At 34.3% G+C, this 23,903-nt stretch overlaps 1 protein-coding gene across 4 annotated transcripts in view; it reads left to right on the top strand.

The window, feature by feature from the left end:
* The window catches only part of LOC119636911 (multiple C2 and transmembrane domain-containing protein), a 47,291-nt gene extending 24,947 nt beyond the window's left edge, over positions 1-22,344 (top strand). Inside the window, exons 1-13 of one of the 4 annotated variants that reach the window (XM_038032633.1) lie at positions 4,001-4,052; positions 6,999-7,636; positions 9,042-9,093; positions 9,168-9,310; positions 11,898-12,089; positions 15,785-15,936; positions 15,996-16,511; positions 16,568-16,748; positions 16,817-16,995; positions 17,068-17,187; positions 17,257-17,463; positions 17,533-17,740; positions 20,627-22,344. In XM_038032633.1, the coding sequence (XP_037888561.1) occupies positions 4,016-4,052; positions 6,999-7,636; positions 9,042-9,093; positions 9,168-9,310; positions 11,898-12,089; positions 15,785-15,936; positions 15,996-16,511; positions 16,568-16,748; positions 16,817-16,995; positions 17,068-17,187; positions 17,257-17,463; positions 17,533-17,740; positions 20,627-20,707 (2,706 nt within the window). In that variant the 5' untranslated portion in view covers positions 4,001-4,015 and the 3' untranslated portion in view covers positions 20,708-22,344. Of the gene's footprint in view, positions 1-4,000; positions 4,053-6,998; positions 7,637-8,984; positions 9,094-9,167; positions 9,311-11,897; positions 12,090-15,504; positions 15,671-15,784; positions 15,937-15,995; positions 16,512-16,567; positions 16,749-16,816; positions 16,996-17,067; positions 17,188-17,256; positions 17,464-17,532; positions 17,741-20,626 lie in introns of those variants that run through there. The other 3 variants (XM_038032631.1, XM_038032632.1, XM_038032634.1) reach the window with 3 other exon arrangements.
* The last annotated feature ends 1,559 nt before the right edge of the window (positions 22,345-23,903 follow it).

Here is a 23,903-nt window from a genome sequence, read left to right as displayed (position 1 = left end):
CAATTTAGTTGAAACAGTCTTTATAGAGCAGTGCAAGTGTAAAGGTTAAAGTTGTTTAAAAGAAGATAAAAATTTTTGTTACAAAAAAAATATTCAAGAAAACATTTTGGAATAAATACATATAAAATTTATATAAAAAATTATACATAAAATGGAATTTATAATAATTTAAATTACGTTACAGTTGAAGTAAAAAGGAATGTAAAAAATCCAAGTGAATTATTTACAAGCTTTTAACAAGGAATTTCAAAAAAAATGTTGGCAACGAACGTTATTTCCATGAACCGCAGTTGCAAGCGGTAGTGAAATTGCATTTCTTTATCCATTTCTTGCTTTTCTAATGAAAGAAAAGCAAAAGTTTTCACGTACATAGCCAGAAAATTCCCGGCATTGTCAAAATAGAACGTGTTAGCATATTCGAAACTATATATTGCTCTTAATTATTATATTATCTACAAGGTTACGTTAAAATTCTTCTGAATACTTTTCATATAGTGAGAATTAACATAAATCCAAAAGCTTGTGTTAAATATCGCTATGGCATCCTGTTTTTTATAACAAGTAAAAAGACAATAGTGGGCCACAGCCGACCATTGCAGACCGTAGAACACTTTGCTTAACTGTTTATGAACATTATATGTAATGTCTTTCCAAAAGTAAGGCGACCTGTAAGTTGAACAAGACGGATAGAGAGACAGACGGATAGACAGACAAGTGCAGAGACGACTTAGATCGAAATTCAGATAGTGATTCTAGATCGAATAGGATCATAGAGGGTGCGTGGCTGTTGTGTACATCCGCACAAATTTAATATATCTTTGCGCCGCAGGTAGCATAAGCCATAAACGTTCATAAAGAAAATTCTGCTGGCCAGAGAAAGGTAAGGCGGAATGTAAGGGTATGATTTACACTTTCATTCATTTTCCGAAGAGCGAACATATTTAATGCTGCTAACGTTTCCTTGATTCAGACAACGGCGTCAATAGCGCGCTGTAAACAAATCCATCTTAACCGAAATATCAAGGGGACCCGTTCTTGTCATCAATATTAATATTAACCTTGAACTTTAATATGTTTTTTTGGCGGATCGAATATTGTATGGCGTCGTTAATGAAAAAATAGCGCTTTCCGTAGAGCTAAACTCATTCAAAACTCTTCAAAACTATCTTATGTACACTTCATGACGATAACTTGCATTGTTGGGCAAAATTGAGAAACAGTCCTTAGTATAAAGAAATCACAATTAGAAAGCGGACAAGTAAGGCCGACTGTAGAAGAGACTGATGTTAAGAATTTATTTGTAGAGTTCTACCTTCATGACTGAAGAACGCTTTAAACGACTTAAGCTCGATTTTAAAATATTAGCTATTGAACGTAAAAGTGTATTGAACGCACCATCCTATTATATCTGCCATTATAACCTGAGCAAGCATCCGACAACAGTATCACCCCAGTACAGCGAAACTTAACTTTGTCGCTCTTTCCTTATATTCTTTTTGGATTCTGGCTTTGCACAGACGCGAAAAAAATCATCAAAATCTCGCAATATTCTCTTGATTAGAGTCAGTGCAGTTAGTTTACGTCATCACGCAACGCAGGAAACATGGTAAACACATACTAAGTTAATACGAATGTATATAACACCCAAGGAAGAAAATTATTTTATGAATCGATTTATGCATGACTGTTCGTCTGTCTGTATTGCTTTCTTATGTTCTGCCCACACCACAGGCCGCAACTTTCGATATATCTTCACGTAGTTTAATATAACTAAGTGTTTTTGAAAATCTTTTGAATCGTGCTACTTTTTCGACCTATATAACGCCTCATTTTATATATCGAATTATCATTGGGTGGCGTTTCAGGGTATTTAAGGGCGAGTCACATTTCTAAAAAGTAGTTACAACAGAAAAATAATGGTTTGCAATACTAAATAATTGCGGACAATTAGCGTGGGATAAGATCATTTTTTGAACCTTCCCCATCTAAGATATTTTGTAGAAAATAAGCCATTATATGGTAAAAGGGACAAATTTTTAGTATTTCGTGTTAAAAATTTTGTACAAAAAGTCATTTGACATATAAATGTTGTATATTAAGTTTGGACTACATAGATCTATTTTCCAAATACCTTTCCCATAGAAGGGTTTACACGGAAACTAACAACAGTGCAACAAGGTTTTCATTTTTGATATTTTAGAATGAAAAAAATTAACAGTCGTATTAGGAGATATGGTGTAGAGTAGTCAATAGTCAGTCTGGCCCGCCATAGCCGAACTTTTTGTTTTTAAATTGATAATTGTATTGCTCTACAACAATTTCCGTGAAATAACAAAAAAAAAAACACAAGTAAGAAAATTTAATTCGGTAGGAACTTATACCCACTTATACTTATACTTATACTTTATACCCAGCACCGTTATCCGAAAAAAGACAAAACAAGTAAAAGAACAAAATTTTCATACTCTATAACATAGAGTGGGCGCGGCCAGTTTCCTTTACTTTCAAAACAAACATTTTTGTCGTGTAGGCATTTGAGCGTTGTAGGTGAGGCCTTTGAAAAATTTAGATCAATCAAGGCAATAATTTCATTTTCGTTAATGGGAGAATGTTTACCACAAATATTACAAAGTTGCGTAAACAGATGGACAGACGAACAGGCGGACATGTTTAGTTGTGTTCCAAATTTGAAACTGGCCGTCACATGGGGGTTATGGGGTTTTTGAACCATGTTTCTGCGCCTTATAAAGATATTGAAAAAACAAATCAAATTTGATACACTATAATGTTGGGTAGGCATGGTCAATTTTTTCCATTTTTGTGCACGAATGCTATAGCGTTCAAATTTCCATTCCTTTTGTAAAACAAAGGTGTCCTCAGTTTAGGTGATGCTGTGGATATGTCCTTCAACGGATTTAACCTACTTTCAACACCAACTTGCGTGCAAGAACTTCCAGTGTATCTGCAATTTTGAAGTCAACAGTTTCATTTATGCGGCCAGGATGATGTTTACAGCAGACATTCCGCAGACGGACAGATGGACAAACGGATAGACGGAAATACTTAAATCGATTTCGAATTAGATGTTGATCTAAGAATATATATATACTTTGTGGGATCTCTGATGCTTTTTTCTGCGCGTTGCAAACGTTGTAACAAAATGAATATGCCCCTCCATCCAACGGTGATGGATATAACAAACCACATTTAACAAAATGCTTTAGATCCTGGCAACGCACACTCAACCTCCAGATCTTGAATATAATACATATTTCCTAAGCATGTATTAAGTAAAAAAGTTTGTTGTTGTTTTTGAAAACATTTAGAATACATGTCGCCTATGGCAGCTTATAAACATTAAAGGAACACATGTTGAATAAAAGTGATTCAATTAAGTGTGATTTTGAATGTTGTAGAAATTGTTGTTAGCGTCATATATGCTATAAAGAAGAAGAAATTCTGAAAACATATCGTGTAAGTTGACACTTGGAAATATTTTATATATAAGACAAGTAAACAAAAGACAACTGAAAGAAATCTTGAGAGAGCAGTTATATTTACATCAAATGCCAACGCTAAGTACGCCGCCTTCCTGCAGAACTTAAACTATGTATGTTCACTTACTTACACACACATACACACATATATATATATACACATGCAAACACATACATCCGTCCATATACACATATATATATATATATATATATATATATATATATATATATTTGTAATTGCAATGGGAAGCCAACTCATGCACCGTTAGCCTTAACACGTTCGCCATCCGTTTGTGCTGTTTGTTAAATATTTAATGAATACGGAGCTTTCATAGGCATTAATAATTTCTATGAATATTTAGTTTTTTTTTTTTTCTGCATGTGAGTGCGTGTGTTTTTGTTTAATCTCGGATTTTAACTGCATGTTTGTCGAGCTGAAGAACAATTATTTTAAATATAAAATCCGAACAAACAAAAAATTAAACAAAAAAAAAAAAACATTGTCATCGTTACCCTTAATGGGCATAAGATTAACTACAAATAGAGTATATCCAGGTAATTAATAGATCATAAACTGGTATAAGACTTAGTGATAAATGTGTGGGGTTTAAATACATTCACTTATTAAGTATAAGAATCATAAAACAGTTTTTGCATGTTTTTGCTTCAAAACCCATAGCGTCTGCATGAACGCTCACGTTATTTGCCTGGTTTGTTGAACGAAAAACATAAATTCTAATAAAATTATTTTTATTATCCCGCGGGTGCTTTGTAGTTTTTTGCCTTTCACATGTTACAAAGTTGAGATAATTGAAAAAAAAAAAAAAAACGCCATTGGCTGGCTACGTGTGGTTTTTTATTATTAAATTGCTTTAAAACATTCTATTTATTTATTCACGAATTTTATTATAGAAAAATTTACGATGTAAATATAAACCATACCACAAAGCGTAGACAGTGAATAGATTGAGCCAACATATGGCCAGCTATCCATCTGCCTAATGAAATTCTCAGGGTCGTAGAGCTTGAGATGATTTAGAAGCAACTTTGCGCATAAAAATTCACCCAATTTCCCTAAACAGTTTTGAAAATGCGCATACTCGCTTATATATCATATATTATATCATATATTATACATTATAGGTGCTTGCATGAATTTTGATCAGCGACATCTATTGGAGGAAATGATAAAATAATGCAAAGTGTCAATGTACACAACGGTTAAATTCGGTGATTTCTACCGACACAAACTCATCCACACGTTGCACAAGTTGTCACGAATATACTGTTGCAGCTCGAAGGGAAGATTTTCCCCGCATCCAGAGCACTCTTTATGCATGGCGCCTTCTGACTACCACTTATGCGGATCGATGGAGTAAGCCTTGACTGGCACGCGGTTTCGAAATGATGAAGATTTGCCAAAATGGATCGATGATTGGACCATTGCCAAACCAATGTCTTTCTTTCGACATGGTATCGCCATGTTGGCAGAGAGATGAGAAAATGTTGTAGAAAATGATGAAAAATATGTTGATTAATGTACATTGTACCAATTTTTCTCAATAAACGTCTTTTTCAAGTGAAAAATTGATCAAAATGCATGCAAGTATCCAATGTGTCTATGAAAAATTGCGTTTTGGACAATTAAATTGGTATGTAAGCAATAAAGCCTTTTTGGTCTCGAGGTGCTAAATTAATCCCTTAACATTGGCCAGTTTATTAAAACAGTCATTAATGTTCATGTTGGTATAAGTTAATTAAAAATTCTTAATTAAACAAGTAAAAACACTATAATGGGTTACGGCACACCATTCTATACACCACCCTATTCACTACTTTTCAAAATAAGCATATGAGATGTAATCGAAACATTGGTCTCCTATCCGAACAATTTTCAAACATATCAATGTTCTAAGTTTCATCAAAATATCTCAAAGATTGTGGCTTGTAGGGAGAGCACAAGAAAATAAAGACAAAGGACGGAGGGACAAACACGCTTAAATCAGATCAGAAAATGATTGGAAATCGATCAGTACAATAAGAAGCAAACTTAATATGCCCTTGCATTGCAAGGATGGTAGAGTGTAATGATTCAAAAACTTTTATAAACTGTCCAACTCAGAGAAGGGATACAGAATCCCCCTTCTTTCAGACAAATCAAGTTTTTCTATGAAAGATTTGAAAAAGGATGCAAAGTTCCTTTGGACGAATATAGTCTTTGAGAAGCTTTAAGTGTACTGAACAGCTTAGTTAATATTAATGCATGAAGAGGAACGAGAATTCAAATAAATTTATAGAAAGTTCGTAGAATGTTGCGGATTACAAGTAAATCTACATCTAAATCTATTTTGATAAAGTTTTATTTTGAAAGAATTTTAAATATTGAAACTTTGAACACATGTTTTTCAAAATCATATTTTTCGAGATGTGGTAAGCTTCAGAACTTTTCAAAATTTTTACTCGATTGCCGTAAATTTTCACCTGCAAATTCACGATAAGACCTTCTAGTGAACATTGAACATTAGTTCGATGGATTAAAGGTTTCCGATTTTCGAGATATAAAGTTCCAATTTTTTTTTTAAATTTTTGATATTTTTTCGAATTATTTTTATTTGTTGGTTCGAAGTTGCATCAATAATAATAGGCTAACGAGACTGAGCGAAGAAAACACTTGTTTGTGCCGCTTCAATTCGTCTTCTTCAAAACCTTTAAATTATCCTTTATTTTCTTCAAGAGTTACGTTTTCATATACCTAGCTAGCTATGCATTTTTCTCAACTGTGTGATCATTTTGTGAATACCACGCCTATAAAAATTACGTAGATTGACAATGACCACGTCGTCAATACACTATTAAATTTTACTACCCTTTAAAGCGTTCACCATGAATTACTTCCAAAAAATAAAAAAACACTGCAATTTTTGTTACGCACATCATTGGCTTGAATTAGGAAATTTTCCTTTAAAAACACACAACCACAAACGTCAGTTAAATGTACAAGAGCTACGTATTCCTTGCTGACTTCTGCCAAAGCTGCTATCGTGTTTGATATAATAAAAAATTCATTTTCTATAACATCCGTAAAGTGAAAGCTGTTAACATATACTAACATACACAAGTTCTACATCACTAAAGTGAGAAATATCTTTATCTTAAAACAAATAAACCTATATCTTTCTTTCACATATATGTTTTATGCTTCGGTTATAAAACGAACACCGTACTACTTAAAATGTAGTTAGCAAACGCAGTTTACAGCTTCTACATATAAAAAATTTATAACAAATTTTTGAAACACTTAAGTGAAAATTTATCTCAAGCTCGTATTTCCTTTAACTTTATACGCTTTATACGCATTCATTGCGTCTAAATAAACAATTTTTCAATTATAACGTAATTAACACTCTTCACATTGCCTTAATTAAATGTATAAAATTTAAAAGAAATTCTTAGCGCCAGTGGTATATCGGTGTGTGAATGCTTTCAATTAATTATTTTCAGCACGCATACACTATAGCGATGAAGTACCTTGTTCTAGCTCCGATGCTGCTGGGGCTAGTGAGCGACGCAATGATTATCACCGTCAGGAACATGTAAGCAAAGAATCCATTAATATTACCCCAACGACCACGCCACACGGTTCGCCGAAACTGAAGCAACGTTTAGCTAAGCACTTAAGCAAGTCTGCTACGGAATTGAATGGTCACAATCAAGCGCCCCGCCTTTCACCGAAGAGAGCAAAAAGTGCAGCTGCACCTCATAGCACCGCCAGTGTATTGCAAAAGACTCAAGGGTTCTTCAGTAATTTAAAACACCGTTGGGGTCGGGCACGCAGCAAGGATCGTCTAGGCCGTAAATCACCGAACGATTTCCTCGAAGAAAGCACTACTGATTATGCTGCCGATTACAGTTCAGAAAGTAGTTCGGTTACACAAAGTCCCCGACATCGTTCTAAAACTATAGGTGGCTCACCATTAGCTAAGGAATTTAAGGCCACCGCTAAAATGGCTCAGGTTATACAGAGATTTGGTGGCTCCATGGAAGGACGAATTGATGAGGATCCCGAAAATGGTAGTAATGGAATGGCGACAGCTTCACATGAACCATACGTGACGACGACCCAAATAGAGGCATTACAGGTAAGCTTTATGACAGCTTTAAGTATTTTAAAGGCTCTGAACACAAAGCGACGAACAGTTATTGAAAAGACTAAGATCCAATAAATGTTTGGGATAATAAAATTTTTCGAATGGCAATAAAAGTGTAAACTCGAGTCGTCAACTCGTAAAGGAATGTTATAGTCGGGCAAGGCCAACCGTTGGACACCCTACATTACTTCGCGTTATATAGTCGTTCGTTAATTTTCCTGAGAGTACACCAGTAAGCACACATTATTTTTATGTAAAGGCATTTCATTTTGGAGGATCGTCAATACATCAACTACCTCGGCTAACTTAATTTAGTTATCATAGATTTCATTACTTTCCAGTGGCTTCCGTCATAAAAACTATAAATTGCTTGCACTCCATGAGAGTAGGGTCTAGCAAAAAAGATTCAAGTTTTTCAAATCCTCTACGTAGGAACCCACTTTTATCACAATATACTAAAAATTAGACCTTATTGGCATACAAAATTTAATATATCATAACAACTCTTACGGGCTATGCTGTTCAAAAAAATAGACCTACTTGATCCAAATTTAATACAGTTAAGGTGTATATGAAATTATACGGACATTTTATTTTTCATTAGGAAGATTATATAGGATGGAATCAAAAAAAATTAACTTACATGGTCCAAATTCGGTACAAAAATTTTCATCAAGAAATATTGAAATATCGCCATTTAAAGTTTCGCTTCCTCTAGAAAGGACTATACGGCAATCATCAAAAAAAATTGCCCGCTCCGATCAAAATATTTTGCGCCGATTCAGAATGCCGAGAGTCTATTACCCAGGAGTATATAACTTTAAAATGGCGCTCTAAACCGAATCCTTTACAGTAGCGTTCATCCTTCAAAATATCTCAAAAATTGTCACCTGTAAGCTGAACACAGGGCAGACGTCAAAAGGACAGACGGACAGACAGACAGACAAGCTTGGTTTTATTCAGAAAGTGATACTGAAATGATCGGTATGATAAAAAGTGGATCAAGTTTTTCTGACTATTACATACGTACACACAAACTTAATACGCCCTGCATCGCATGTGCAGTAAGGCATAAAAATGCACAAAATTTACAAATGACATGAGTACGCATACGTTAGATATAATGATATATTTGCACTTAAAATTTGTATAAATCTCTTCAAATAAGTTTATACAACATTTGCATGCGATGAACATTTTCACTCAATTTCACATATAAACGATTGGAGCTTAACTAATAAACACAAATATGTTTTATTTTCTTTTGTTTATTTTTGTATTTTTTCTGCTTATTATCGAAATTTTGAAAAAAAAAATCATTTTCGCAAAACTACATCAGGCTGAAGAAATACGTCGCAAAAAGGAAGCACAATTACGTCAATATGTCTTCTTTCAGTTGCGCGTTCATCTCAAAAATGGCACTGATTTGATGGCCATGGATAAAAATGGTAAATATTTATATCATTTGTAAGCTTGAACGAGGAATAATTTTTATCACATTCGTTATGAAATGATTTTTTAGGCTTAAGTGATCCCTATGTTAAAATGAAAATAGGCGGACGTTTACTTCATAAGTCACGTACGATACATCGTGATTTAAATCCTGTTTGGGATGAAGTGTTCGTTGTCGCTGTTGAAGATCCTTTCGAACCAATTATTGTTAAGGTGAGTTTTTTTTTTTATTTTCTTTCTTTTTTTAGTCGGAAGCATGAAAACTAATCTGTTAACTGCCACGTTTAGGAAAGTTGTAGCTTTTATAATCGCAGGGGTGTAATATATTCAGTAAAGGTGAGAGGGAAGCAAAGATTCTAGTATATGTAAACGTAAGACAGTCGATTAAAGGGCGGTTAGGGTTAGCTAGTTCGCTACATTTTCTTACCACAATCCGATGCCACTTATGCGTATCAGTTTAGAAGAACATTTATTTTACTTTCTTTAGAATGCTCCAACTACACACATGTAAAATTTATTCCAATTGAAGTCGCATAATCATGAACGAACTCTTGAACTGTGCCGAACGTTTTCCCGAAGAGACCCTGGTAGTGAAAGAGTTGAAGACTCTTACGTTTGCTTCGGTTTGCTCGCGAGATTTATTTTTTATTGATTTGCACAAACATTCAGAACAACTTCTTGAAAATTTCTAACAAAACTTGATTAACATTTCAACCCCAAATTGTACGAAATCCCTATGTATGCTATGTAGCAATGTGTTATTGCTAAGTATAGATTTCCTTCAAGTTACTTGGCAAAATTATTTATGAATTTCATTAAACACTTTTTGTTTTGCTTGTTCAGAACTAAAACGTTTAGCTAGACCGCTCGATCAACGATGTTGGATAGAAGATGGATTTCGACTATTCTTAGAAATTTGATTTCCTTTTTTTAGTAATATGTGATATGTGATTTTAAGTTTTTTGCCTGCAATGTTAGCAAAGTCTGATAACGTTGTTTAATATCAGTATTTTTATCTGCAGAAATTTAGTTTTCAAGTTTTATATGGCCCTGTTTAAATGGGGATTCCTCAGAGCTTCGTCGATTTGTCTTGTGGGTTTCCGTACTCTTCTTCGAACAATTTGACCTCGGTTCAATTGCTTAACAAGTTACTTTTTACAAACGTCACCTTTTAGATCCCCATTAAATCAATTGCAGAAATTGATCTGGAAAAGTATATATCAATATATAGGTCAGAAATTTCTCTGTACTCATAAAAGTTGCGGCTAAGTTTAGAATGCTCTTCTCATGTTTGCAGATGCATTTCCAAGTTTGGCCACGGTCACTTTTGAATCGCATATGCCAAGCTCTCATCTCAGCTTTCGGGAATTTTCCAATGACTTCGAACAGGCAAACTCAGAACGGACAACAATTGCATTCTGGCGTTATGATCGGTCACTACTTTTCAGAGAAAACAATGGGTCATATTGTCACAGTTCTTGTAACCTCGTATTAAATTTGGTATTTGGCATCAATAGTCAAAATAAAACTTTTCAGTATTAATTTTGTTATAAAATAAGGTTGCTAAGCCGCGAAGATCACAAAGGAAGAAATGATTTGTGGGTCTGCGATGTTTCTCAGAATAGGGCTATAAGTCGGACGAAAACGTTAGAGTAATCTTATACATGTATAGCTTGCATAAAAAATTCATATCAGCGCCTCTAGCGACGAAAAGGTTGAAACAAACAGTGACTCCTCTGAGCAGGTGCATTTTTCTCATTCACTTTTTTGTGCAGGAGCTTGCAAGCAAAGGCCTTCATCAATACGAAAAGTTAACAAATTATGCGTTCAAGTTGTTGCCGGCTAATAAGTGAAAAACATGACAATCGCCTGCTTGTGCAAAAACCATCGAAAAGTGATTGGCCAACAATTACGGCTGCTATGCCTCAAAAAACTAAAGTGTGTTAAAGACGAAACTGTCCAGTGCAATTTCGAACGGGGAAAGCCGTAGCTAACGTTTGTATCAAAAATAATATGGAAAATAAGCACCCTTGATCCCTGTTCAAACACTTGCTATTCTTTGCCAGTTAGCTAATGACCGTTTCTAAGCCTTGCAATAGGACTTTTAAATATGACAATAGTAAAAACTCATGAATTTATGAAAACATAGAAATATGATGTGTCGATTGTCGTATGTCTTGGCAAAACTGTGGTGGTGAAATTGGCTATTAGTAGAGTACACATGCCTTTGCCTCTTTTACTCAAATTAATAAATACAAAGGATCTTTTAAAAGCCGTCAAAATTCTCACCAGAAAAGCAATGTATTCTTCGGATTTTTCTATTCAACAAAGTTCCCCCCACCAAATATTTCATAAACACCGGAAACAGGGAGAGAACTTTACACTCAACGTATAATCACTTTTCACTTTCACTTGGCACTTTCTGGTGTCAACACCAACTTAGCCACTTCTAAATGAATGAGTAAAGACTGATAGTCTCTTGCTTCAGTTAAAGTAAGAGTGGAAGGGCTTTAATATCAGCTACTATTGTCTATCTGCATGGGAATTACTTAAAAGTGTTCGTTGCTTTCCTCAACTATTGCTAGGGTAATTTCCAGCATGTTACACATAGTCTATCTTTTCAAGTGTTTTTTTTTTCTATTTCACCACTTGAGGGAATTGACAGCTGCCGGCTATTATACATCTTATCTGTATTAATGTTCTTTTTGTATATTGTCGCCAATAATATCATGAATTGCCGTCGTTTGCACTATCTTTGGTTAATCGTCTTATTCATATTTTCTGTTATTGCATTATTTAGGTTTTCGATTACGACTGGGGTTTGCAAGATGATTTTATGGGTTCGGCGCAAATTGACTTAACTCAATTGGAATTGGGCAAAGCAGAAGATATTAATCTGCAATTGCAGGATACCAATCATCCTGAACGACAAATGGGTGAAATTTTAATAAACCTGACGTTATGGCCACGCAGTCAAGAAGATAAAGAAATGGTAAGTAAAATGAAAACACCTCATGTGGTGTTAATTTCTCTGAAGTGCTTTAAGTATTGACACGCCAACATATTTCAAAATTTGTGACATACAACCCGGTGAACACTTCATTACAGTTCGTAATTTAATTGATTGTATCTTGTGACATTTAAATCGTTGCGAGACTTACCGTAAAATGAACGATATGGATGTAAATTCTTCTTTGCATATTCCATGGGGGATACGCAAACATTTGTGATGTTGATTTAAAAGTATAGCTCGCTTAAGCACTGAATATATTGCTTACAACCCGTAAAACATAAATCTTTTAGTTGAAATTTATATGAATTTATTAAAAAGTTTTAAATGCTTCATAGATCAATATTGACTTTTATTTCAAGGCGATAGTTTGTTTATTTAATTTTGTGATCTGGAAACTTTCAAAACTAATACTAATTTCAAAGAAATCTTTTTCTCTAAATCGCATGAATATTGAATTTAGTAAAAATCGGAAACAAAACTCATAGTTTCCTTTATGCGAATTCTTCGCAAATCTGGCTGTAGGTATTGTCTACCCTAATAAAAGTTTTAACTGAAAATAACCTAAAACTTTGTAGCCAACTACAAGTACTTTAACGCGATGTTAGGCATTTCATAAAAATTAGTCATAGCCTATATAGAAATGAATTGTTGAGGAGTTCTAATCTAGAAATGGGTCAATGTGGTATAAACTTAACGAAGTAAATTTGTGTGTCGCTGTTTTAGACATATTTGTGCCGTAAAATATTGCAAATTGCTTTTTCTTCCAAAGCTTTTTTCACTATGAATATATTTTCGGGTGGAATAGAAAAGGATTGCCAATCGGCTGACTGGATAAAATCTGCCTCTAATCATATAAAACATGCCTGCGCACCCCAACTGACTATATATAACTATTTACGCTGAAATTTAACTTAATATATCCACTATGGATATGTTTATACCCTACATCACTTATAATACAAGGGTATATTAAACTTGTGCAGATATATGCAGCATAGGGGAACTTGAAGTAGGTCCACCTTTTGTTACCGTTCGATTCAAAAAATGACTCGGAATATAAGCTTGTCAGTGCTTCCGCCCGCCTGTCGTGTTTTCTTTTGTTTAATCTATAGACCGCAATTTTGGGATATTTTGTTGAAATGTGATACAATGACGTATTTTGCCCCAAGGAAGCTATGACTAGTGACTGACCGGCAACACCAGAATACGATTGATAGTGACAAAAATAACTCTGCATGGATGAAACCTTTGGAAATATTTGCAATTTAATACAAGAACAACAACTTGCCATCTGCAGTGGAATTGTCTGTAAAGAAAAGGGTTCGTTTCTGATGAAGAGAGAAGCAGTATAAATGCAGTTGCTCTTAATCTAACCGAAGCCTGGCTCTCTGCTACGTTGTTATCTTACGATCCCTGGGGACTGTTCTTCTTCGATCATAACTACATTTGTTACACAGCAAACAAAAGCGAGTTATTTTCGCCAAATTTCGGCAATTTTTTGAACCACCAACAACTCCAGCAAAAAAAAAAGAAAATTGATTAGATTTTTATTGTTGCCTATAAGTCAATCATGAAAGAGAAGGTAAAGATGGCAATTCTTTTCCAAAATGACTTTAGCGTTCCATCTGAAGTTCTACGATAATGAAAACATGGTCCCCTTTTTAATCGTGTATAAATGAAAACTACAAAGTGGGAGAACTTTGGTGGGCCCGGGTCCGCCATTATGTACTCTCCACTAGCGTATGGGTTTCAAAATGAGGCCCTATATGGGAAATGATCGAGGAAGTTGTCTAATCCGGCCCATTTTTAATAGCGTTCATCCTTAGAATAAAACACTTGACTGTGCTAAATTTCAAAAAGGCGAAGTGCAGGTTGAACATAAGAAAATATGACTAACGGACTAGCTTTGAATAGTGAAACAATAAGTGTTTCTGAATCGATCAAGTCTTATTTGAAGTCCTTCTAGGCTTTGCGCATGTCCGCACAACTTTAATATAACCTTGCACCATAAGTGTGGTAGGGAATAACAAGCTAATTAATTGGTTTATTATTATAGTTTGTAAGCCAATAATGAAATATGGTAGACGTAACGATTTCTGTTCAAAACGCCTTTGGAGATATCTGCACCACCGACATTTTTGTGGAAAATTTTATTTTTTATTTTACAAATGACTTGAAAACGTATCTCTTAAATTTTAACGGTCCACTCAAAAGTCTACGACAACGAAAAAGTCTTCGATTTCTAAGTGGAAACATATAAAGCTGACTTCTGCTGGTGTCTTGTACTGTTGTCCCTCTTAAAGCCATGACATGAAATTTCTTTGCCACTTTGTTTTTATTTTTATGTCCTACACCACTTGTGGGCATATTAAGTTAGTGCGGTCTTATGTAACATGCAGAAAGTTTTACGAAGGACCCACCTATTATCATACCGATCGATTCAGTATCATAATCTGAATTGATCTAAACCGGTTTGTCCGCCTGTCCGTCTGATGTCTGCCCATGCAGGTTTGTGTCCGAGCTACAGGTTGCAAACTTTGAGATATATTGTTCTTACTTGTTTTATTTGACTAATTGTAAGAAATGAATGTTGAGAAAACAAGGCCCACAGCCTATAAAGCAATTGAGACATTAGATACGAAGAAGAGAAAATATTCATGCATTGTGGTAGAAAGCATTTTCCCGACTGCTACTTGTGAAAATGCAAAATGAGATTTGATCGTAATTAGACTAATAAAGTATTTACACGCTATTTCGACTCAATATTGCAACGACCTACCATTTATAAAAAGTAAAATCACAAAGTCATTCTAACCGTCTTCGCTAGTTAATCGGCGAAAGGGAGTGAGAGTAATTCGATAATCGATGAGGTAATGTGCTCAAAATTTCACAGAGTTATTAAGTCGTAAACTTGTAAACACTATAATTTCATCTTACTACACCTAGCAGTGGTGAATATAAACATAATAAGCGATCTAATGTATAGATATACCTCAAACTTTTATATGGAAATAGGATTGAAAGCTTTGAAGAAGCAACAAAAGACACTATTACTCTTTTTCTCTCATTGTCTTTCTCTCTCTATAGACTCATTAAGCTACTCATTCATCATCATACCGGTATATGTAATTACGAAAGACTGTTTGCTTTGCTTAACAAAGTCATTTCTCCAACTCGACTGGTGAAAAACTTTTTATTTCTACTATTTTTTTTCGTAGCTAACTAACAGTTTAGTTTATTTATTATTAGCTATTTACTCTAGCATAGGCAATTTAATTTACATTAGTCGATTAACACTTCAGTTTGATGACTCTGATAGTCATAAAAAGCTTTTAGTATACATTTAACGGCTTCGCGAAGAGTGTGACTGCGGAGTTTCTGTTTTTTTTAAAGTTTAATATTTTTAGGCCGGAAGTAATTGCAATATAACAGTGTCATTATACTTTGCAAGTTTCCCGATTGCTGATATGAAATACTCTTTAAGTGTAAATAAATTTATAGGACTACGGTCCCCGAAGATCAAACGTTTAACCCTAAATGATTTTGCAGAAATCTATGAGGTCATTTGATTCCAATAACCTTGAGACAGTTATTCTTTCACTTATGCGCTTTGTCCTAAAATTGTTTATGGAATTTTTTGCGGTTTTTTTCTTTTTATTGTTTATTTTATATAGCATTTTCAACGTAATAACAAATTAGCTGAATCATCAAAGCGTTTAAAATCGCAAATCTGGAGTTCGGTAGTTACGATACTTTTAGTTAAATCTAAAGATTTACCTTTAGGCGACGATGGCAGTAAACTCACCGATGCCCATATAAAGTTTAGGTAAATTTCTAATAATTCAACTAAGTAGAGAGTGTATTGTAAGTTCTGATTATTGACAGGTTGGGTAATGAAAAGTATAAAAGTAAATCTTCGTGGACGGAACGGTGGTTGGAACAATTCGATTTGCATTTGTTCGATGAGGATCAAACGCTTGAGCTGTCTCTATGGAATCGTAATAATTTATATGGCAAGGCTTCAATAGATTTAAGTGGTTTCCAACGTGAGACTACTCATGGCATATGGAAATCTTTTGAAGACTGTCCCGGCGAAGTGTTCCTCATGCTTACCATTAGCGGTACGACTGCTCTAGAGACTATTAGCGATTTGAAAGCATTCAAAGAAGATCCCAGGGAATTGAAATTATTACGAGATCGTTATCGTTGGCATCGTTGCTTACAACATCTAAGAGATATTGGACATTTAACGGTAAAAGTATTTGGCGCAACAGGTTTGGCGGCAGCAGATATTGGCGGTAAATCAGATCCCTTTTGCGTTTTGGAATTGGGTAACGCAAGACTGCAGACACAAACGGAATATAAAACGTTAACCCCAACATGGAATAAAATTTTTACATTGTAAGTGTGATCGGAACTAATGATAGCAACAAACTTATTTGCATTTTCTCGTGCAGTAATGTTAAGGATATCACCCAAGTGTTGGAGATTACCGTTTACGATGAAGATCGCGATCATCGGGTAGAATTTTTGGGTAAATTAGTGATACCCTTATTGCGTATAAAAAATGGTGTTAAACGCTGGTATACGCTGAAGGATAAGAATTTGTGCGTACGAGCCAAAGGCATGTCACCGCAGGTGATTTTTAAAGATAAATAGAAAAAGAAAACGAAACTCTTGTAAAACTTTAGAATTTCTTTTAAAAGATTTTATTGGAAATGACTGTAGTATGGAATGAATTGCGAGCCATTTGCCGTGTACTGCAACCCAAAGAAGAAAAACTCATCCAACAAGAGGCTAAATTCAAAAGACAATTATTTTTACGTAACGTTAATAGACTGAAAGTGATTATCATGGATATATTAGATGCCGCCAAATATGTACAGTAAGTTTCATTTTCGAACAAAGTCTTAATAAAGGTAATTAAAAATAATTTTTTTTTTTTTGAAATATGCAGAAGTTGCTTCGAATGGGAAAGTCCCTTACGGTCGTTTATAGCTTTTACTTTATGGATTCTAGCTTGTATTTATGGTAATTTGGAAACCATACCTTTGGTATTATTACTTATTATAATCAAGTAAGTGATCATAGATGAATGAAAATTGTAAAAAATATTTTTAATAATGTTTTTGTAATAATACTTTAGAAAATGGTTAATACGCCTTATAACCGGTACGACATCCGATCCAGCCAGCGGTGGCTATGATTACGATTACGATGACGATGACGATGATGATAAAGAGAAAGAAGAAAAAAAATCTATTAAGGAACGCTTGCAAGCCATACAAGAAGTTTCTCAAACAGTACAAAACACCATTGGCTCTTTGGCTTCTTTAGGTGAAAGTACCAAAAAGTAATCTATTTCTTAAAGCAAAGTCTTTTAAATATTTCAATTTCAAGCATTTTTCCTTTTCTTATTTAGTACTTTTAATTTTTCCGTCCCCGAATTGACCTGGTTAGCTGTTGTCCTACTAATAGTCGCTATAATAGTATTACACTTTATTCCCATACGCTTTCTGCTGCTCTTTTGGGGAATTATGAAATTCTCTCGACGGATACTGAGACCCAATACGATACCGAATAATGAATTATTGGATTTCTTATCGCGAGTACCGAATGACGAGGAACTGGTAAGCTACATACATAAATAGATATTTAGCATTTAAGTCTTACTTTAGTGGAGTATTTTTTTTTTTAATTTTAAGCAAGCGAAAAAAATTTCCGTTGTTCGAGCTCTTCCATGTTATATGATTCTCATTGCTTAGTCAGTCCGAGCAATTAGAACAATTTTTGGCAGCTTAGGTTAAACATTACCGATAGTCATTTTTGTATTACTTAATACAAAATCTCGAAATTAATACTACCAGTAATTAATAACTAATTAGTCTCGCGATAAAGTAAGAGAAGACATTCACCAACATAGTCTCTTTATCTCCTTCATTATAAGCCTTTGATTGGCTATTTTACACTTCTCTTAAATGTTGACAAATTCTGCACAAGTAACCAAGATATAACTTAAACTGCCGACAGATCAGCAAACGTATATTCAATAGTCATCTCGTATTGTCTTCTGTGCTCTTTTGTCATTATACGCTACATCACTTTTGACAAGTGCATGCCAAATTTGTGCAGATGCCCGCAATATCCATAAAGACTTGAGGTACCTCTTTTCGTATACTAATCGCTTATCGCTCCATTTATCTATCTGTCTTATATTTGTAATGAGATTCGAAATGCTGAAAAGTAAAACGAATGTTAACAAAAATAATTGGACCGGACTATTTTTACACTGAAGTGAAAATAACCCAGCAAGACAACCCCCATTTTTAAGATCCGCTTCTTCGCTAAGATGTTTTTGCTAAGTTACGTTTTATTGCGAAATAAACAATAAACATATAAAATAAGTATTAAAACCAAAGTAAGTAAGTTAAGTACACAAAACCAAAAACGCTAAATTATTGCTACTAAATCTCATAGAAAATTACGTTACATATGCTGAAAGAATGCAATGTTTAGGTCGTGCTATATTAATTTTCAGAGACATTACTCGACTACAGATTTTTGACATGTCTTCAAGGATGCCCAAAACCTATCAGAAAAACATAATTTTATTACCCTGGTCCCGGCCGATCACCACCAAATCCATCAAAAACTTACCCTCTTCATATACACAAGACACTAAATGCAAAATGTTGCAATAATGTTGCTAGTAAATGCGGCTAAAGAAATGTTCGATACGTTATGTTTTTGTTGCTATTGCAATATTTGATTTTATACACATAATTTTTTTGTGTTTATTGAACATGTACGTTTAAGATTACATGGTTGTTTACAATAGTAGCATGTGTTGAAAAGAGGTTGTACGCGGGTGTGCTAGCGCGTTTGTGCATGCACTTGCTTAGGCAGTTTTATTCATGTTATTGAGTTGTCGCCATTTTTCTAACTATGAATCGCGTACAATTTTATTCAACACATTCTATAGGCAAGTAGAATATATATGCTATGGCATATGTGTGCATATGGAGAGAACAGATTTTTGGCAATTTTGGTGGTGATGGACCGGAACCAGGGTAAAGAAATTAGATTTTTCTGTTAGGTTTAGGGACTTTGTGCCAACAATATACATGTACTGTATGGTAAATAGTAGGAAAAAAATTTTTTTTTTTAATTTCTTATAACATTTCTGTGTACTTTTTTATTTTATTTACGGTTGTATTTCTATGTTTGTTAGTTTTTCTAATCATTTTGTAGTGTTCAATTATCAATTAACTTAGCAGAGGTGCGAGCAAAGTGTGAAGATATCCCACCCTTTAGCAAAGACAAAAATGTAGGCTATGCAAAGTAGATTAACTTCACGAGAGTATTTGTACGATCTCTCTCCCCATAAGTCCATAATTCGAAAAAGTCGTTATAAGAGAATACTTTGCAATTGAAAATTAGTGGAAAAGAGTCAGTCACTCAATACATATGTTTATTGTAGTGTTTTTGGGTTATATAGAGCTATTTTTAGGATCAATCCCATGCAAGTGCTGTGATGGAAAGCTAGCCTTTACATGGCAGCAAGCCCTAATTTTTGATATTTTATGACGAAAGTAGAGGAGAATTATGTGACATAAAATTGGGACCTTGCACAAAAACAATGCAATAATGCTCGTAATCAGCCAATTAATTGATTCTATATGGCAAACAAAGTGACAAATCATGTACCTGTATATATGGTGAACAGTTTTACTTAGTTATAGGTTTTTTTTAGTCGACGCTGTTAGCCGTCGCTATTAATCCGAATAGTCTTTTATTATTCCCTTTCACACACATACACTATCTCTCTTACTCTATAAGATATTTGATCCATATTGGCCCTTGTCTATGCAAACTTAGGTACGCTTTGCCTGAGGACATACTCTGGGTGGTACAGTATTAAATGTGTGCATATTGTTACCCTTCTTGTCAATCTTTCCCTTTCAGGAAGAGCGAGACTCATCTACCATGTGACTGTCCAATTTTTTTGCCATTTTGACTAGACCCAGCTAAAGGAGCTTTTCCAATTTTCTAAGCGAGATCATATCGCTTGAGAACAGGCATATTTTTATCAAAGATTAGTCTTATAAACGTGTACTTGCCTCTGCTTAAATTTACTTATGATCTATTTTTTTCATAAATAGTCCAATATGTAAAAAAATAATGCCGACAAGGCCCGACTTATAACTTGGGAACATTTCAAATTTTATGTTCTCAGTGCTACGATTTCTCGCTCCAGTAAAACGCAATACGAGACGCTTCCAGAGCCCAGTTATATTGGAAAGCCCATAAGTATTTATATCGATCGATCCAGTTTGCCACCTCAAAGAACTATATCATGCCAAAATTCGCCTACAATTCTACAACTCTCATGAGCTATTCCTTGCTAATTGCCCAGTTTAAACTTTGTGTTAGGGGAGAGCATAAAGCGAAAAGTTTTTATTTAACTACATAATTTATTTATTACTGAATGCAATTTTAATTTCTTCAATTTAAAGAATCAATTCCGTGAACTACCACCTACTGCAGTAACTGACACAACGCGCAACAATCCAAAAAAGAAATATAAAGCTTCATAGTCCACGGCTTACGATGACTTTGCATCCACATCAGCATTTCATGGCGACGAATCGAATAAATTAACGGGCTCTCTAACTAAGGCCGCTGCTAATATATCCTCGAAGTCTATGCGCAATGTCTCGCAATTAATCAAAACAAGTAGTAACACTCTAAGGATGACAGCACGTAGAAAATTTCATCTAAATGAAGAAATGATTACGTAATTATTTGAAAACAAAAACAAAAGCACTTCTAACAACACATGACTGTAAATACACTATTCTTTAGTCTTCGGAAATCATAAACGCAACAAAAAACCCGTGAAACGTACTTTAAAAATTTAATAATTAATTAATTGTTTTAAAGAATTGTTGTTCTGGATAGTAGACCAGCATTATCTCAAATGTATTCGAAAAGCAATAAGACTAAGTTTTCTTCGACTATCACAATGCCGCGCATTACAAATTTCTTCCCTCAGGCCAAACTATTTTCAGAGAGTACTCTTTGAGCTGGAGTAGTTTGCATTCAACTATTCGCCAGATGTTTGGGCAGAGCACTGAAAAGCAAAAAAAAAAACAGTTTCCGCGCTCTATAAGAGTACGTGTACGTGGCTGAAAGTCTCCATTATTGTATACAGCACAACCACCCGCAGAATATATAAATGCAACCTTCTTCGTTGTTTAAAAGTAACGAGCAGAGAACCAAACCAAAAAGTTTGAAACCAGAAATGGTCTTAGGTCATGTCAGGTCAGGTTACGGCCGTGTCGTTTGACCGGTTTGACCTAATTTCAATAGCAGCCTGCGCGCAAAAACTTGCTATGAGCTGAATTTGAGGCAGATTGCTGCATTTTTGCAGGAGAGAAGAGAGGAGAGAAGAGCAGTCAAACAGACAGGAAGGCAAGCATGGATGGACTGACATACGGACAAACGGGCATAATGTGGATGAAGAGACCGATGAAAGGGGAGACGGACATGCTTAAATTGGTTTAGAATTTGATGCTGATCAAGAACTTATGCTACGTTACGGCATTCTTTGAGGTTTCTTTCTGGATGTTGCAAACATTAGGACAAAGTGTATTCACCTCTCATCCTTCGGTGATAAGTATTATAACTGTTTTGAAAAAATCCGCACTTTTTAAGAACAAAAGGAGAAAAACTCTTATTACTTTTCGAGCACAGCACTATGCATATGTATTAAATGATCAATTTTTAAGCTTTATCTGGATTTGTATAAATAGCGTATATAAAAAAGCAGAACTTATCTTAACATTTTGTGATATTTTTCAAGAATTCCTTCAAATTAATTTTTTTTTTTTTTGTTTTTTCTAATGAAAATAAATATTATATAATGACTTGAAATATTTTTTTTTCTTGTAATAATATAATAAATTATCTAAAAGGTTCAAATTTACCTTCCCAATGTGTACTTCCCATGTTAATGTTCACTCATTTTTTAATAAACAGATATTAAGCTCTATTCATTTTTAAATATCTATATATTTGATAAGTTATTGCTTAGTTAGTTATGCGAATGAAATTCCGTAGTGTACACAAATGTACCTAAAATTGATATTACGTAATATGTCAATGAATACTTACGAAAACGTTTAAAACGAAAAATTATATATTTGTAAATTAATTCAGAAATTTATTTAAATTAATTATAAAAATTTGTCAGCGATTCCTTAATAACAGAGTAAATAAACAAAACAAAACAAAAAAAAAAAATTTTTTTTGCAAAGAATTCCAAGCAATAAAATTTATTATTACAATTACATATGAGATATTTTATTTCATTCTACCACTCAGTCATGGTTGATATAGGGTATATTATATAACATTTGATACGAAGTAAGTAAAACATAGAAAAGAAGCGTAGCACAAGTCACCTTTAAAAAAAGTTAACGTCCAGTAATTTTCGCGTATAAGAACCAATGAAAAAACTCAGGTTCATCAAGTACTTAGCACATATATGTTTTGATCAAAATATAACGAGAAATTTTGATGTGTTCTTTACACGGTACATTATCGCTCCTTTGCTGGATATGTTTGATTTGTTCTTTTGCCAAAGCATTTTTCTCTTTGATGAATCCTAAAGATCTTGTATTAAAAATGTTGTTTTTAGGGTCCGAGTGACATTTTGAAATAGGAAAAATCAAGTGCTTACATGTCTGGAGAGAATTCTGCCAAGAACTGTTGGAAAACTGAGTAGTTTCGATCAAATTTTACTGCAATTAATTTTCAACTCATACTATTAGTATAAATTGCTTTACATGATCCCTATGAAACTCAACGGCCTTCTTATGAGTCTACCGCATAGGTTAAGAAGCGCGACGACTTACTAGAATTCAATTCCCCGTGCATAAGACCTTACTTCAATACGGCTGGCTTGTGATCATACCGATTGTAAATGCTCGGGCGTTAAAAGCACAACACCTACCGATCAAGCGCACATCTCGGCCGCCATCATGACCACTTGCACTTCTTCTCCTCCTACTCCTTCTTGACCATCACAATGTTCCACTTAAAGCGAGCATTCCCTAGGCAATCCGTCATATTTAAAAGAAAAAATATAACAAGTTAAGGTAAGATAAGACAACAGAAGAAAAAATAGAATATATAGTCACTACATTGGTAATATCAACCGGAAACATCTGATAGCAACTTAATGTATCCACTGACGTTTGAATAAGTTTCTGGATTGTTTTACTCATAAGCACGTATTGATTCAACTTTCTCTACCGACTGTTGCGTACCTAAATATATAAGCATTGCAACTAACAAGTCCGTGCTCGCGAGTTCAAATCTCATTGCGGTAGACGGTATTTTAACTACTAATAGTGACTATAGTGAATGCTCAGTCAGCAAAGGCATAACACTTACCGGTTTGACGCTTCTACTGGGCTACGATTACTCCCTACATATTTGTCTTTCTTCTTGCTGACCATGACCGCGATACACATATAGCGTATGTCCTTATTTCTACCACAAATCTGAATAGTAGCATATGTACCCTTGCAACAGTGCCGCAAATTAAAATCGTAAGTAAGAAGAGATCCAAAATTTTCAATAAATTTTCATTATTATCTATGATTTTTATTTGATATCATACAAAGCTCTTACATATGTACTTATAAAAAAAAATAACGTCGTAATCAAAAATTATTTGAAAAGATTATATATCCAAGAATATAGCTTTACTGCTTGTCTTACATT

The sequence above is a fragment of the Glossina fuscipes genome, unplaced genomic scaffold (genome assembly GCF_014805625.2).
Source record: "Glossina fuscipes isolate IAEA_lab_2018 unplaced genomic scaffold, Yale_Gfus_2 42, whole genome shotgun sequence".
Classification (NCBI taxonomy): Eukaryota; Metazoa; Arthropoda; class Insecta; order Diptera; family Glossinidae; genus Glossina; species Glossina fuscipes.
Note: the sequence above shows the minus strand (reverse complement) of the source record. Positions and strands in the feature narration are given on the sequence as shown.